Source organism: Lolium rigidum, chromosome 6 (genome assembly GCF_022539505.1).
Source record: "Lolium rigidum isolate FL_2022 chromosome 6, APGP_CSIRO_Lrig_0.1, whole genome shotgun sequence".
Taxonomy (NCBI): domain Eukaryota; kingdom Viridiplantae; phylum Streptophyta; class Magnoliopsida; order Poales; family Poaceae; genus Lolium; species Lolium rigidum.
The window spans coordinates 187,169,741-187,186,335 of NC_061513.1; the positions used below are offsets into that span (position 1 = coordinate 187,169,741).

Sequence of the window (16,595 nt, forward strand, 5' to 3'; positions counted from 1 at the left end):
CGGCAACGGTTGGAGAGAGGTGCCCGAAGCGGAGGAGGAAGAGGAAGACATGGCTGCAGGAGAGAAGGGTTTTTTGGTTTGGTGAACGAGAGCGAGCAAGGCGATGGAGTGGTGAACCGTTTGGCACGAGATAAATAAAGAGAGTGTAGTGGAGATTTAATGCCATGACGGTTCTCGAGGACGTGAGGCCGAAATTGACGAGTTCATACGGAGAAGCCCGGGAGGCGAGGCGTAATGATGGAAGATTCTGCGGCAGTTCTGCTCTGCCACGACATGACCCGACGAAAGAAGGCGTAATGATTTTGGAAATGTCATTTCCAAAACCAGGGGGGCATGTGTTATCACCAGAATTTGACTAAATCAGGAGGTGGGCCGCGATCAGGATAGGCTTGGAAGATTACACGTGGAAGATCTCTGAAGCGGCCTTGCTCGGTGAAGTTGGGCCAGATTGCCCATGTATCTTTAATTATAGTAGATTGTATCTAGATTAAAAGTTAGAGTTTATCTCGTGCACGGTTTAGTGCACGCCCACATTAGAAAGTCCGTCTGGACTATAAATATGTATCTAGGGTTTATGGAATAAACAACAACCAACGTTCAACCACAAACAAATCTCGGCGCATCGCCAACTCCTTCGTCTCGAGGGTTTCTACCGGTAGCATCATGCTGCCTAGATCGCATCTTGCGATCTAGGCAGCACAAGCCTGCCTACGTTGTTCATGCGTTGCTCGTACTCGAAGCCTTTTGATGGCGAGCAACGTAGTTATCTTAGACATGTTAGGGTTAGCATTGTTCTTCATATTACATGCTTTCGTAGTGCAACCCTTGCATGTCTAGCCGCCCTTACACCTATCTTAGGTGTAGGGGCGGCACCCCGCTTGATCATAGTTTAGTAGATCTGATCCGTTACGGTTGCTCCTTGTTCTACAAGGATTAGTTTAATATCCGCAATAGTTAGGCCTTACAAAGGGGGGAGGATCCAGGCGGCGTGTAGGGTGACGTTTGCTAGCCCTAGAAAGGATGTTCCGGGGATCAACCTCGTGTTGGTTTTTAGGCCCTGTCTAGGATCGGCTTATGATCACCGTGCGCGAGCGCGAGGCCCAACCTCGGAGTAGGATGATCCGATTATGCGGTGAAAACCCTAAATCGTCGTAGATCTCATTAGCTTTACCTTGATCAAGCAGGACCACCATATATTCGGACACCTCGTCCGAATCATGGGTGGATCGGCTCTTTGAGCCGATTCACGGGATAACTCGAGAGCCGATCGAGGCTCGTATTTAATGTTTACGTGTGTGCCCCGCAGAAACTAAGCGAGGCATCATCCACACCTTCCCGACCGGTATAGGTCGGTGGCACGCCCTTGTGATAAACATCGGCGCGTGCGACCAGGAAGCTTTGCGGGCCGTCGCTCCGAGGGATCGGGGCCAGCCGCAGCCCTAGTTGTTCCCGGCTCTACCGTGTTGACCGTCTCTCGCCCGCCGGGGGTTTCGACGTCAACACGGTGTAGCAGCATTTTCATTAGGAGTTTCAGCATTTTCAATTTGTCTAGACCTAGCAATTGTAACATCTAGAAAAGATCCCAATGAACCACTATCATCAAGCACAGCAGAAGCATCATCAATATTATAACAATTTTCAGATCTAGCAGAAGTACCAGCATGTGAAGCATGTGGTGGTGAAACAAGTTTATCAATCACAGATGGTGAATCAAGAGCAGCAGAGGTACTCAAAGTTGTACCTTTTCTTGTAGTGGATGGTAATATGGCGACTTTAAGATCGCGAGGTTTACCCATGATGGAGAATTTGCAGCGAACAATATCAATCCAAGTGAACTTCCAAATAAAGCTATGCTCCCGGCAACGGCGCCGTAAAATAGTCTTGATGACTCACAAGTACAGGGGATCGCAATGAGTCTTCGCGGGAAATAAAACCCAATTTATTGATTCGACACAAGGGGAGACAAAGAATACTTGAAAGCCTTAACAGCGGAGTTGTCAATTCAGTCGCACTGGAAACGGACTTGCTCGCAAGAGTTTATCGAGTAGTAACAGCTTTTATAACGAGTAGCGATAGTGAAATAACAACAAGCAGAGTAACAAAGACAGCGAGTAGTGATTATAGTAAACGAGCAGGATTAAAATACCGTAGGCACATGGATGGATGAACGGGCGTTGCATGGATGAGAGAAACTCATGTAACAATCAAAGCGGGGCATTTGCGGATAATAATAAAACGGTATCCAAGTACTAATCAATCAATAGGCATGTGTTCCATATATAGTCGTACGTGCTCGCAATGAGAAACTTGCACAACATCTTTTGTCCTACCAGCTGGTAGGTAGCCGGGCCTCTAGGGAATCTACGGAAATTAAGGCACTCCTTTTAATAGAGCACCGGAGCAAAGCATTAACACTCCATGAACACATGTGATCCTCATATCACCGCCATCCCCTTCGGTTGTCCCAGTTTCTGTCACTTTGGGGCCTCGGGTTCCGGACAGCAATACGTGTATACAACTTGCAGGTCAGATCATAAAGCAATGAATATCATAATGAATCGATAACATGTTCAAATCTGAGATCATGGCACTCGGTCCCTAGTGACAAGCATTAAGCATAACAAGTTGCAACAATATCATAAAAGTACCAATTACGGACACTAGGCACTATGCCCTAACAATCTTATGCTATTACATGACCAATCTCATCCAATCCTACCATCCCCTTCAGCCTACATCGAGGGAATTACTCACACATGGATGGGGGAAACATGGCTGGTTGATGGAGAGGCGTCGGTGATGATGATGGCGATGATCTCCTCCAATTCCCCGTCCCGGCGGAGTGCCAGAATGGAGTTTCTGGTCCCGAGACGGAGTTTCGCGACGGTGGCGGCGTACTGGATGGTTTCTGGCGATTTCCGACTTCTCCCCGTGCGTTTTTAGGTCGAAGGCAATAAGTAGTCCGAAGGAGGGCGTCGGGGGCCAGCCGAGGCCGCCACACACTAGGGCCGCGCGGGCCCCTCCTGGGCCGCGCCGGCCTAGTGTGTGGGGCCCTCGGGCCCCCACCTGGCTCGCCCTTCTGGCTCCGCCAATATTCCGGGAAAATAGGACCTTCCGCATAAATTCCGAGGATTTTCCTGAAAGTTGGATTTCTGCACAAAAACGAGACACCAGAGCAGTTCTGCTGAAAACAGCGTTAGTCCGTGTTAGTTGCATCCAAAATACACAAATTAGAGGCAAAACAATAGCAAAAGTGTTCGGGAAAGTAGATACGTTTTGGACGTATCATACCCCCCAAGAAAATCGAGCCGTTGGGGGCAAATCCAGGGCCGGATAACCCGGTGTAAGTGAGGGCCGGGCAAAAGTCCGGCCTGGATCCAAGGGGTACTGCGCGACATCGTCGAAAGTCCTTAGCCAAATTTCAGGGCCGAATATTTTGCAAATATCCGGCCCGGAAAATTGGTGATATAAACCTGCTACCTTGTAAAATCCAAAACTTAAGATTGGTAGCTCCGAATAGAGTGAAACCAATTTTGTTGGAAAGAGGACGACAAGAGCTTACCCAACAAAATGTGAAAATATGGAAACTAGTGGGGGTGATTTTCTATTATTTTTAGAGGTGCAACACCTCAACATGAGAAACTGAGAAAATCACCAAACTCGAAAACGCAACAAGTGATCTATGTGAAATCCGTTTTCAATGAACTAGAGCTTGTCATGAGAATAAGCACAAGCTCTAAAACATCACATGGATAAGATCCAAATAACTGATGACCCACAAGTATAGGGGATCGCAACAGTCTTCGAGGGAAGTAAAACCCAAATTTATTGATTCGACACAAGGGGAGGTAAAGAATACTTATAAGCCTTAACAACTGAGTTGTCAATTCAGCTGCACCTGGAAAAGCACTAGTAACAGGGGTGATGTGAAAGTGGCAGTGATATGAGAGCAGTAGTAAAAGTAACACAGCAGCAGTAATAGTAGTATGAGAGCAATGGCACCAGAAAATAGTTGATACTACTTCCAATGACATGTAGAACGAGTATATGATGATGAAAGATGGACCGGGGTTCCCAGCTATCTACACTAGTGGCAACTCTCCAATAACAAGTGTTGGGTGAACAAATTACAGTCGGGCAATTGATAGGATTGAAATAGCATTAAGACAGAATATCAAGATCATTAATCATGTAGGCATGTTTTCCAATAATAGTCGTACGTGCTCGCAATGAGAAACTTGCACAACATCTTTTGTCCTACCAGCCGGTGGCAGCCGGGCCTCAAGGGAAACTACTGGATATTAAGGTACTCCTTTTAATAGAGCACCGGAGCAAAGCATTAACACTCCGTGAAAACATGTGTCCCTCACATCACCGCCATCCCCTCCGGTTGTCCCGATTTCTGTCACTTCGGGGCCTTTGGTTCCGGACGGTGACATGTGCATACAACTTGTAGATACAATCTAAGCAATAAGTATAGAGCTCAAATCTAAGATCATGCCACTCGGGCCCTAGTGACAAGCATTAAGCATAACAAGATTGCAGCAACGATAACTTCATAAACTTTGTAGATAGACAATCATAATGTAACAATCCATCGGATCCCGACAAATACAACACCGATTACATCAGATGAATCTCAATCATGTAAGGCAGCTCATGAGATCATTGTATTGAAGTACATGGGGGAGAGAATACCAACTAGCTACAGCCTAGAACCCGTAGTTCATGGGGGAACTACTCACGGAGCATGATGGAGGCGATGGCGTTGATGGAGATGGCTTCCGGGGCACTTCCCCGTCCCGGCGAGGTGCCGGAACGAGAGTTCTGTCCCCCGAATTGGAGTTTCGCGACGGTGGCGGCGCCCCGGAGTCTTTCCGGAGTTTCGTCAAGTGGTACGGTGTTTTTAGGTCGAAAGGGATTTTATAGGCGAAGAGGCGGCGCAGGGGGCACTCGGGGCTCCCCACCATAGGCCGGCGCGGGCCCGGGCCAGGCCGCGCCGCCTTATGGTGTGGTGGCCCTCTCGGCCCCTCTCCGACTCTTCTTCGGTGTTCGCATGCTTCCGGGAAAAATAGGAGGTTTGGTCTTCGTTTCGTCGAATTCCGAGAATATTGCCCGAACAGCCTTTCTCGGAACCAAAAACAGCAGAAAACGAGAACCGGCACCGTGGCATCTTGTTAATAGGTTAGTTCCGGAAAACGCATAAAAACATTATAAAGTGCAAGCAAAACATGTAAGTATTGTCATAAAACAAGCATGGAACGACAGAAATTATGGATACGTCGGGACGTATCAATAACCACCAAGAAAGATGATGCAAGGATGCAAAGGTTAGAGCTCTCCGAAGGATACGATCGAGTTACTCACTCGAGAGCCCTCTTGATAGTACGGCAACTAAACTATAAACCGGTCTCCAACTACACCATGAGACCGGTGAGAAAGAAACACTATCAAGAGCAAACTTAATCTTGACACTTGATATCCTTCATCAATTTCTTCTTATTGCAACCTTGAAGCCAACATATGGTTCAAGCATTGCCTATGGACAACTCCTACAAATATAACTCAATGCAAACATTAGTCCATAGGGATTGTCATTAATTACCAAAACTACACATGGGGGCTCCATGCACTTTCAGCCGACGGCAGCGGCGGCGTGCTTCGGTCGTTGCAGCTGAGTTACGACGAAGCCGACGTCCTCTACTAGCAACGCATCCCGGTGCCGCTATAGTTCAAGCTGCCGACACCTCTCCAACACCGGCAATGTCGTGCCGCCGCCTGGACCGTAGATACGTGCCCTCATCGTCGAGCGGCGGGCGCACATGACGCCAATCGAGCGAAGCTAGCCAGCCGACGCGCAGAACAGCTCGGCGTGGCCGCGGCGTTTCCAAGACGAGCGCGACATCTAGCTCGTGCGCTCGGCCGGCCGCTTCAACCGCATTGTCCCGCGGGCCTGGTGGCAAGGACACGACGTTGACGCGACGCTAGCGGAGTACGGCTACCGGCTACGCATCCACGATGTCGACCCCATGCGCGTGTCCCCTTCTACCCCCAGGCGCAAAGCATGGCGCCGGAGGCGTCGCCGCTACGGAGGCAGTCGGCAAGGACGACGGCATCGGGCCACTCGCGCTCGGACGAGTACGCGCCTCCTTCGGGCGGTGTCATCATCCACGACGGCCCGAGACGCACAGCTTCGGCTCAAGGAGGAGGACGTTGCAGAAAATTATAAAAACTTCAAAAAAAAATCCTTTAAACTGTACTTATATCAAGTGGTATAATTGTAGGGAAGATTGAAAAACATGAATTTTGATGTATTTTGCAAAAAAAATCATGAAATCTTCAAATGGCTTTTCTGGTTACATACGAATTCGAAAAAATACGCATAATATATCAAAATTACCGGGAGAAAGTTTACAGAATCAGCAAATTCGAAAATAGTAAAAAGTTACGCCAAAGTCGAGATTTTTTCCTCCAAAAATTTAAAAATTCGAAGAAAAAAATGTGTGGTGCACCATATGCATGTGCGCCACAGAATTGTTAGGCCGAAATTTGAAATCCGGCGGCACCCTTCTGCCTCTCTCTTTCCTCCTCCTCCCTCCTCATCTCCTCTAGTTCTCCTCCACTTCCACTTCCCCTTCTTCTCCCTTCACCCAGCGACCACCTCCACCACCCAACCTCCTCCTCCTCCGGCGACCACCTCCTTCTCCTCCTCTGGCGACCTCCTCCTCCTCGTCCTCGTCCTCCTCCTCCTCCAGTGACCCCCTCCTCACCCACCTCCGACGACCCTCTCCTCCTCTCCCCTCCGGCGACCCCCTCCGGCCGGCCTCCTCCTCCTCGGTCTCCTCCTCCTCCACCCACCCCACCAACCCACCCCGACGGCCTCCGGAAAATTTCATAAAAATACGGCGAAATTCCGGCGGCCCCAGATCTAGATCTGGCCACCATTTTTTTTAAATTCAAAAAAAAATTATGTGGTGCACCACCGCTAGGTGCGCCACAGAAAACTGCATGCATGCCTGGTGCGCCACATAAGTTTTAGAATTCTGTGGCACATGTAGATATGCTCACAGGAAAAAAAATAGTGATGTGACTTCTGTTGCGCACGGAATATACACCACAGAAACAAAACAAAAAAAGCATGCGCCACAAATGAGGGTTTTCGTAGTAGTGGCAGGCCTAATGGCACTTTAAAAACCATGTTGCGCAACAACCTGGGTGAGTCCAATCAATCAAATTGGCTGTTTTTTGTGCCACACATGCGAGCCAAGGGGAGCCCATTCTAGGAGACGCGCCCCTCCCCTACAAACGTCTCCGATCTTATGTTGAGCTATTTTATTAGTCTCACTTAACCGAATCTAACTCCAACACATAATCTGGTGCAATGATTAAATTCAACTGATCAAATTCAACCGTAACATATACTCCCTCCTTTCATAAAAGGATGTTGAGATTTGTCCAAAGTCATCTAAATTTAAACAAACTTTTAATATTTTTTTGTGGGCGGAGAGGGCACATATATTCGACGCAACTTCAAGTAGTCATGGCAGCACAAATTACTTCCTCTTTGATTTTGCAGGAACCTATTTTCTTCATGGATTGCCTTGAACTTGCAAAAGCGATAGCAGCATCAGGAGCAAAAGATCCAGCAGTTCTTTAGGAAATAAGAGGCATTCACTGCAATTCCAGAATCTCACTCATGCTCTCAAGGCTAAGACCATTCACATCAGCAGAAATCTCAATGTGATAGCTCACTCATGTGCACACATCAGCAGAAATCTCAATGTGATAGCTCACTCATGTGCACAACAGGTAATGCAAGCTTCCAGAGCATTGTCAATCTGTTCCTGTAGGAGCACAACTCGTAGCAATCTAGCATGTCCTATAGTTGTAGCAGTGCAGAGGCTAAAATTATCAGGAACTATAATTCTATCACCCTTGTTCAAAAAAAAAAAAAAAAAAAAGTAAAGCTGATGCATCGTTGCGGTCGTCAAATCCACCCCGAGGAGCTAGAGCGGAAGCATCAAGCATTCAAGCCACGTGCACCGTGCATCACTAAGAGCATGTACAATAAATTCTAATCAGATGGTTATAAGAATTAAAATAGTATATTATTGTTTAGTTGAAGGAGAGAGAGAATAGGAGTGGGCTCTTATGCAAGAGACAGCTCTAACAACATCTCTAACAGAGTTCGTAAATCCCGCCGGAACCGAACTTTTCCGGCGGATTTACAGGTTCGGGCCGAAACGCGCATATCAGTGACCGAATACGTGGGCCGGCCCGAATACGAAGTTCAGGGGCTCGAGAAACTCCTCGCACGGCCCCTATTAAAAGGGTTCGCGGAGGGGAGTTTGGTTCGCAAACCCTACTCCCCTCCGCCGTCTCCTCTCCCTCTGCCGTCGTCAGTCACGCGCTCCGACGAGCAATCCACGCTTAGCCAGACACCGATCCTCCGCCCGCCGCCGGGCGATGGCCTCCCGTCGAGGTTCGGAGGGCCATGCCACGGGATTGGGCGGCGGCGATCCGCCGCCGCATCCGCCCGTCTTCCGCACCGAGGCGGAGCGACAGAAGTGGAAGCAGAGCGAGGGCGCGCGCAAGAGGAGCGCTCGCCGCTGGACCAACTAGGGGCTCACGGCCCCAGGGAAGCTCACGCGCTTCGCCAACCAGGGCGAGGGCTCCTCCTCCGGGCAGTCGAGCCGCGCACCGCGGCTGCCCGTGGCGGCGAGCAGCGAGGAGGAAAACCTCGTCCTCGCTCGTTCGCCTACCTTCTCCGTCGGGGACTACGTCCACGGTAGCGACGAGGAGGAGGCGGTGATGGCGCAGACCATCGCCATCAGCGAGGCGAGGGCGCGCTTCCGCCGGGAGGAGGCCGACGCCGTCCGCCAGGTACGGGAGTACGAGGCGGCCCGCGTCCGCCAGGTCAAGCTCGAAATAGTCGAGCTTGACAAGGACGACGCGTGAATACTTCCACGCCGCCGACCATCTCCGCCAGCACCGGCACCGCCGCGCGCGCCATAGCTCCAAATAGGCCGCATTTTGCTTATTTAGCTAGGTTAAGGTTGTCGGTGTACCAATATTATGTCAATTGCATGAACTATGTAAGAGCATCGATATCATCTATAAACTATGAGCATCACCTCAAATTACCCGCGCCAATTCGAATTCCTGTTTTTAGTTCCATTTTACGGGTTCTATTCTGCGCCAGTGCGAATTTCGTTAGAACTCAGCGTTTTCGGTGAACTGAACTCGGCGTTTTCAGTTTCGTTTTTTGGGGCTCTACTAGAGATGCTCTAACACTTACTTCTAGGCACTTTGTGAAAGTAAGAGGTGTGTCAGACATTGATAAAGTACTACATTTTTTTTAGCTCACTACTGTATATGTTGCTCTAAATCGGAAATTCAATTCAGCTCCCGGGTGCGTATGCTCCCTCTACCAAAAAAGCATATTTGGAAATGTCAAAAAATTTGGATAAAAAGTTCTACATGTACATCTCCATAATCTATGTGCATTCGACAAGTTTCACGAAAAACCAATATTTTTGTGGTCTATGTAAAAAGGAGAAATTTTACCTTGTGAAAAACATTATTTTTAGCACTGAATTTTATCTTTTTTACACACGTCATATGATAAGTCGATTTTTTATGAAACGACTTTGTGAACGTGTAGCACGTGAAGATATACGTATGAATTTTTTGTTTCAATTTTTTTGAAATTTAAAAATATACGTAAGATGCATTCCAAAATATAGGAAGCATATGCACCCATGTTCCAAAACACCATTCCCGACTATAAATGACATGGTAGTTGGTGCTGATTATACTATAAAACTTGATCTAAGTCTAACAACCATCTTCTCTTGGTGGGCTGTTGGTCAATTTGTGTGTTTGTTTGTTTATTATTGACGATCCGATCACCACACCCGTAGGCGGAGACCGTAGTTAGGACGCACCAACCACGCCCATTACGTGAAGATCCAACCAACGAGTCCCGCCGGCCGGCGGGCTCGAATGGCGTCGGTCCCGCCGCGGACCGCCGTGGCCGTGCTTTAGAATCTTGCTGCTTGATTGAGATGAGAAAACCAAATTACCATCGATCGGGTTACAGTGCTTCCACTGGCTGGAGTCAGACCTATACTATAAGAAGCGACTCACCACATGTGATGAGATACTCCACTGGTAAGAGTGAGCGAGTACTTTCCCGTGTCTGTTTGCCTCGCATCAGAATTTAGAAGAACCGACAGCTGCCTAGGGTGGTGGCGGCGGCGATGTCGGAGCCGGTTGTGGTGGTGGGCGGGTGGGCGAGCCCGTTCGTGACGCGAGTGTGCATCGCGCTCAAGCTCAAGGGCGTGGAGTACGAGTTCCTGCAGGAAGCGGTGGGCAGGAAGAGCGAGCTGCTGCTCAGATCCAACCCCGTGCACAAGAAGATGCCCGTGCTCCTCCACGGCGGCCGCCCCGTCTGCGAGTCCCTCGTCATCCTGCAGTACGTCGACGAAGCCTTCCCGGGCTCGTCCATCCTCCCGGACGACCCCTACCACCGCGCCGTCCACCGGTTCTGGGCAGAGTACGCCGACGCCAAGGTGAGCCAAGCCAGCCGTTTACTCGTCTCCATTTTGATTTGGATCGGGTTTTTTTTTTTTTTTTTGCTTTGCTCTCACGATTGATCACGGCGCTGTCGATTCCGGGCGGTCGCAGCTCCACACGGCGCTTCGGACGATGAGAGGCATGGTCGGCGGCGATAAGGCCGATGCCGCGGAGCAGGTGTCCGCCGCGCTCCGGCAGCTCGAGGACGCCTTGGCGGAGTGCAGCGGCGGGAAGCCTTACTTCGGCGGCGACGATGTCGGCTTCCTCGACATCGTCGTTGGCTCCTACATCGGGTGGTTCGGGGCGGCGGAGAAGATCGCGGGCCTGCGCGTCGGCGTCCTCGACGAGGCGAGCACGCCGCGACTGGCGGCCTGGGCGGCGCGGTTCTGCGCGCACGAGGCCGTCAGGGACCTGATGCCCGACGCCGACAGGCTCGTCGAGTTCGGCGAGGTGCTCCGCGCGGCGCTGGCGGCCAACGTTTCCTCCCGGCCATGAGGCGCCGGGGCTTCCACGAGACGTCTCTTCCAACCTGGTTGGGTTGACTTGTCTCGGCATATCATCAGAATAAAAACACTTGCCCAAGCATCTCTAATCGCGTGACTTGTTTTGTTCGTGCCACGTTTGGGGATGTCTCTCCCAGCGGCATCCCCAATTGAAATCCCAAATAGTTTTTTTTAATATTTTTGCTTTGTCATTTCTACAAACACCTTGTGGCCGACAAGCCCCGGCGAGCTGCTCGTCCGTCCATACCGTCGTGGCAGAGCAGAGGTGAGGAGAAGGCGGCCAAACAAAGGAGAGCGTAGCCGGTAATGGGCAACAACATCGGCGGGCGGTGGAAGGGCGCGAAGGCAGTGGCGGAGCCAGTCGGGCTAGCTAGCCCGGGCAGACTCCCAAAGTTCACGACTCCCAAAGTCGGGCTAGCTAGCGCGGGCACGGTGCTGCGTGAGCACCCGGGCCTCCAGCTCCTAGACTCCGAGCAGGTGAAGCTGTTGGGCGTCCACGCGCGCCCGTTGGAGCTCGACGCGCAGCTCCGCCCCGGTCGGCTCTACTTCCACGTCGGCGCACGCGAGCGGCTTGAGTCGCTCATGCTCACGCGCCGCTCCACCTTCGATCTCACCTTCCCCACCGCGCTAGCGTCGCCCGCGGCGTCAGATGGCGACGAGCCGGTGCAGCTCAGGATGTGCCTTCCCAAGGAATGGCTGTCGCTAGTCAGGGTGAGCTCTCGTCGCTTTCCTCCACATAATTAGGCTGTTGGAGAAGACAAAAAGTACGGAGAAAAAGGAGAGAGAGGGTGACATGTGGGCATGCTGCACGTGGGAGACGAGAAAGTTGTTGTCCGGCGTCCCCGCACCATCCCCTGTGTATCAGGGACGCACCCAGACGCCAGACGCGATTTGGGGGACTTCCGGACAAAAAAAACGATTTGAAGACTGCGACTGGGGGAGATTATTTGTCCGGCGTCCCCTAAATCGCTTTGGGGGCGGTTTGGTGGACGCGACTGGGGATGCTCTTAAAGCATCTCTAGTTGACTTACTCCAAAGCGTCCCCAAATCTAGCATTTGGGGGACGTGTTTTGTTCGTGCCACGTTTGGGGGACATCGTTCCCCAGCCGCGTCCCCCAAGCATGGGTCTCAAATTTTTTTAAACATTAAAATACTCTCTTTTTTGTTTTTTTTTGCATTTTTATTTTGATAGAGAGAAGAAACATTCCACAAACTAATACATAATTCGGAACATGGTTTACACAAATTAAGACATAGTTTGGAACATGGTTTTTACAAACTAATACATAGTTTGAACCATGGTTGACACAGCTTAAAATATTGCAAAATAGCGAAACCTAACTAGTGTTGGCATCGCAGATTTCGTGTATTCACTGCCAAGAAAGAACACTCTTAGGCACTCCCAGTCACCCAAAATGGAAAATCCAGCTGGTGATGATAGCCATGTTGGTCCTTTTGAGGAAGAACATCCAGAAACCTTCGTGCCTATTTTCGCTGCGAAGAAATAAACACTCAATCGTCCTCCTCATCGGTGTCGCCGTGGTAGTGTCGGCGGCAGCGCGTCTCGTCGAACACGTTGACGCTCATATCGGCGTCGCCAAGGTAGGAGAATGTGAGCACGCAGCCGGCTTCGAGGTCGTGGTAGCGCTCGAACTTCTCCCAGCCAGTGTGGAGGTACATCTTGCCGCGCCCATCGAAGAGCGCGTCAACCCTCCCGCAGATGCAAGCGGTCGGCTCGTTGCCGGCGATGAAGTCGGAGTACTTGTCTGGTAGCCTCTAGATGCCGAGTGGGTCGCCCTTGAGGACGACGACGAACTCGAACAACACTTCCTGATCCTCCTCCTGCAGGTCCGACGATGAAGACGACGGCGTCGCGGGCGACGGCGAGCGTGTAGCTCTGCCGCGGCCACGACCACGGCCTCGACCATGGCCTCTGCCTCTGCCTCTACCATCCATGGCGTCGACTCTTGAGATGGTGGCGGCTAGGGTTGGGGAGAGAGGCGCTAGGGTTTGTGTCTGAGGAACAATGAGAGAGCGCCCATTTTTATAGGCCGGAGGGAGGTAGGGGAGCGGTGGCGCTCATTAACGCCGGCACGCAGATCTAGGCAAGACGAGACGCTTGACTGCGCCTATGCGAGAACTGCACCGTCACTGCGCGCCAATAACTTTCGTCGTGAGGTAGGCGGCAGTTAGGTTAAACTTCAATGTGTCGCTGACGCGTCGGTCTCGCCACTCCTCGCCTCGCTTTTCGTTGTGCTCGGCGTGCCCGGAGCGTCCCCTGTGTAGCGGGGATAGGCTCGAGGCGTCGGACACCGCATTGCGCCACGCCAGACTGAAAGGGCCTTTGGGGCGCACGACTGAGAACGATTTTTTACCCAGTGCGCCGCAAATTCCTTTGGGCGATTTGGGGGACGCGCTGGAGATGCTCTTACCTCCGTTTCTAGCTTTCTAGGGGTCTGAGCTGCGAAAAAACAACTGTGAATAGAAAACTTTAAAAAAGCAGGAAGTTGTTTGGTCGTGGAACTATAGTGAAAGACTGTTTAGAGCATTGATACGTCTCAAACGTATCTATAATTTCTTATGTTCCATGCTACTTTTATGATGATACTCACATGTTTTATACACACTATATGTCATTATTATGCATTTTCCGGCACTAACCTATTGACGAGATGCCGAAGAGCCAGTTGCTGTTTTCTGCTGTTTTTGGTTTCAGAAATCCTAGTAAGGAAATATTCTCGGAATTGGACGAAATCAACGCCCAGGGGCCTATTTTTCCACGAAGCTTCCAGAAGACCGAGGGAGAAACGAAGTGGGACCACGGGGCGCCGCCACACTAGGGCGGCGCGGCCTAGAGGGGGCCCGCGCGGCCCTAGCGTGTGGGGCCCCCGTGACTCCTCCGATTCCGCCCTTCCGCCTACTTAAAGCCTTCGTCGCGAATACCCCAGTACCGAGAGCCACGATACGGAAAACCTTCCAGAGACGCCGCCGCCGCCAATCCCATCTTGGGGGATTCAGGAGATCGCCTCCGGCACCCTGCCGGAGAGGGGAATCATCTCCCGGAGGGCTCTTCATCGCCATGATCGCCTCCGGATCGATGTGTGAGTAGTTCACCCCTGGACTATGGGTCCATAGCGGTAGCTAGATGGTTGTCTTCTCCTCATTGTGCTATCATGTTAGATCTTGTGAGCTGCCTATCATGATCAAGATCATCTATTTGTAATCCTACATGTTGTGTTTGTTGGGATCCGATGAATATTGAATACTATGTCAAGTTGATTATCAATCTATCATATATGTTGTTTATGTTCTTGCATGCTCTCCGTTGCTAGTAGAGGCTCGGCCAAGTTGATACTTGTAACTCCAAGAGGGAGTATTTATGCTCGATAGTGGGTTCATGCCTCCATTGAATGCTGGGACAAGTGACGTGAAAGTTCTAAGGTTGTGGATGTGTTGTTGCCACTAGGGATAAAACATCGATGCTTTGTCTAAGGATATTTGTGTTGATTACATTACGCACCATACTTAATGCAATTGTCCGTTGTTTGCAACTTAATACTGGAAGGGGTTCGGATGATAACCCGAAGGTGGACTTTTTAGGCATAGATGCATGCCGGATAGCGGTCTATGTACTTTGTCGTAATGCCCTGATTAAATCTCATAGTACTCATCATGATATATGTATGTGCATTGTTATGCCTTCTCTATTTGTCAATTGCCCAACTGTAATTTGTTCACCCAACATGCTATTTCTTATGGGAGAGACACCACTAGTGAATTGTGGACCCCGGTCCAATTCTTTACATCTGAAATACAATCTACTGCAATTGTTCGTTACTGTTCTTCGCAAACAAACATCATCATCCACACTATACATCTAATCCTTTGTTTACAGCAAGCCAGGTGAGATTGACAACCTCACCGTTACGTTGGGGCAAAGTACTTTGATTTTGTTGTGCAGGTTCCACGTTGGCGCCGGAATCCCTGGTGTTGCGCCGCACTACACTCCGCCACCAACAACCTTCATGTGCTTCCTTGACTCCTACTGGTTCGATAACCTTGGTTTCTTACTGAGGGAAAACTTGCTGCTGTGCGCATCACACCGTCCTCTTGGGGTTCCCAACGGACGTGTGTCTTACACGCCATCAAGCTCTTTTTCTGGCGCCGTTGCCGGGGAACTGAAGAAAAGTTACACCGCAAAGATTTCTAACTCCCACGTCAACTACACGCCAGCAACTCTTTTTTCTAGCGCCGTTGCCGGGGAGATCAAGATACGCTGCAAGGGGAGTCTCCCACATCCAATCTCTTTACTTTGTTTTTGTCTTGCTTTACTTTACTTTATCTACTGCTTTGTTTGCTTCCTATATCAAAAATACAAAAAAAAATAGTTACTAGTTTTACTTTATTTACTGTCTTGTTCTCCATATTAAAAACACAAAAAATTAGTTACTTGCATTTACTTTATTTAGTTTGCTTTATTTACTATTACTAAAAATGAGTAATCCTGAAGTTGAAGTTTGTTCATTTAAGCAACAAGGGGGAGAAAGTTTTAAAGATGCTTGGTATAGAATTAGTGATGCTCATCATAGGTGCATTAAGAAACACTCCACTATTATACTACTTAGGAACTTTTATGATGGTATCTCTAGCTGGAATAGGTATCTTCTTGATACTCTTGCGGGAGGTAATTTCCTAGGCACTCCTGCTTTAGAAGCTAGTTGCATTATTGAGAGTCTAGTTGGAATACCACCTGTTAATGAAGCTAAAATTGAAATCTCTCTTGAAGATGTCATGAAAAAGTTGGAGGCCATAGAGAAAGATCTTCCAAGTATTGAGACTAAATTGGGAATATTACTTAATAGCACCGATAAACTTGATAAATCTCTAGGTGGAATTAATGAGAGAATTGCTGTTTTAGAAACTTGTGCTACTCATGATAATCGAACCCATAGGATTAGTGAACTTGAAGAAGCTATGGGAACCTTGGGTTCAACTTTTTCTTCTCTTAAGTTTAAGGAGAAAGCTTATGTGGGTAAGGAGCAAAAGTTTATGTATGTCTCTAAAGTGCCTAAGCCAAAAAACTATTATAGGCCTAAAATTGATAAAGCCCTTAGCACCACTACGGATGGGGGAGCATCTAAGATACCTATTGATGTTGATGCTTCGTCTCTTGACAATACTTGATTCACACTTTCTGCGCCTAGCTGAAAGACGTTAAAGAAAAGCGCTTATGGGAGACAACCCATTATTTTACTTCTGCACTTTGTTTTATATTTGAGTCTTGGAAGTTGTTACTACTGTAGCAACCTCTCCTTATCTTTATTTTATTGCATTGTTGTGCCAAGTAAAGTCTTTGATAGTAAAGTCAATACTAGATTTGGATTGCTGCGCAGGAACAGATTTCTTGCTGTCACGAAATTGAGTCGCCCCTGCTGTAGAAAATTTAGAAAAATCTGCCAATTTACGTGCGTGATCCTCAGATATGTACTCAACTTTCATTCAATTCGGGCATTT

General features: G+C 49.3%; 1 protein-coding gene across 1 annotated transcript; it reads left to right on the forward strand.

Moving 5' to 3' along the window:
* Window positions 1-10,262: 10,262 nt before the first annotated feature.
* Window positions 10,263-11,073, forward strand: LOC124658895 (probable glutathione S-transferase GSTU6). The gene is made up of 2 exons (XM_047196892.1): window positions 10,263-10,574; window positions 10,690-11,073. Exons 1-2 carry the CDS (start codon window positions 10,263-10,265, stop codon window positions 11,071-11,073), a joined length of 696 nt encoding a protein of 231 aa, XP_047052848.1.
* Window positions 11,074-16,595: the final 5,522 nt, after the last annotated feature.

Coding starts and splice junctions, on each gene's coding strand:
- LOC124658895 (XM_047196892.1), top strand. CDS start 10,263: ATGTCGGAGCCGGTTGTGGTGGTGGGCGGGTGGGCGAGCCCGTTCGTG. Junction 10,575..10,689: donor CAGAGTACGCCGACGCCAAG/GTGAGCCAAGCC, acceptor GGGCGGTCGCAG/CTCCACACGGCGCTTCGGAC.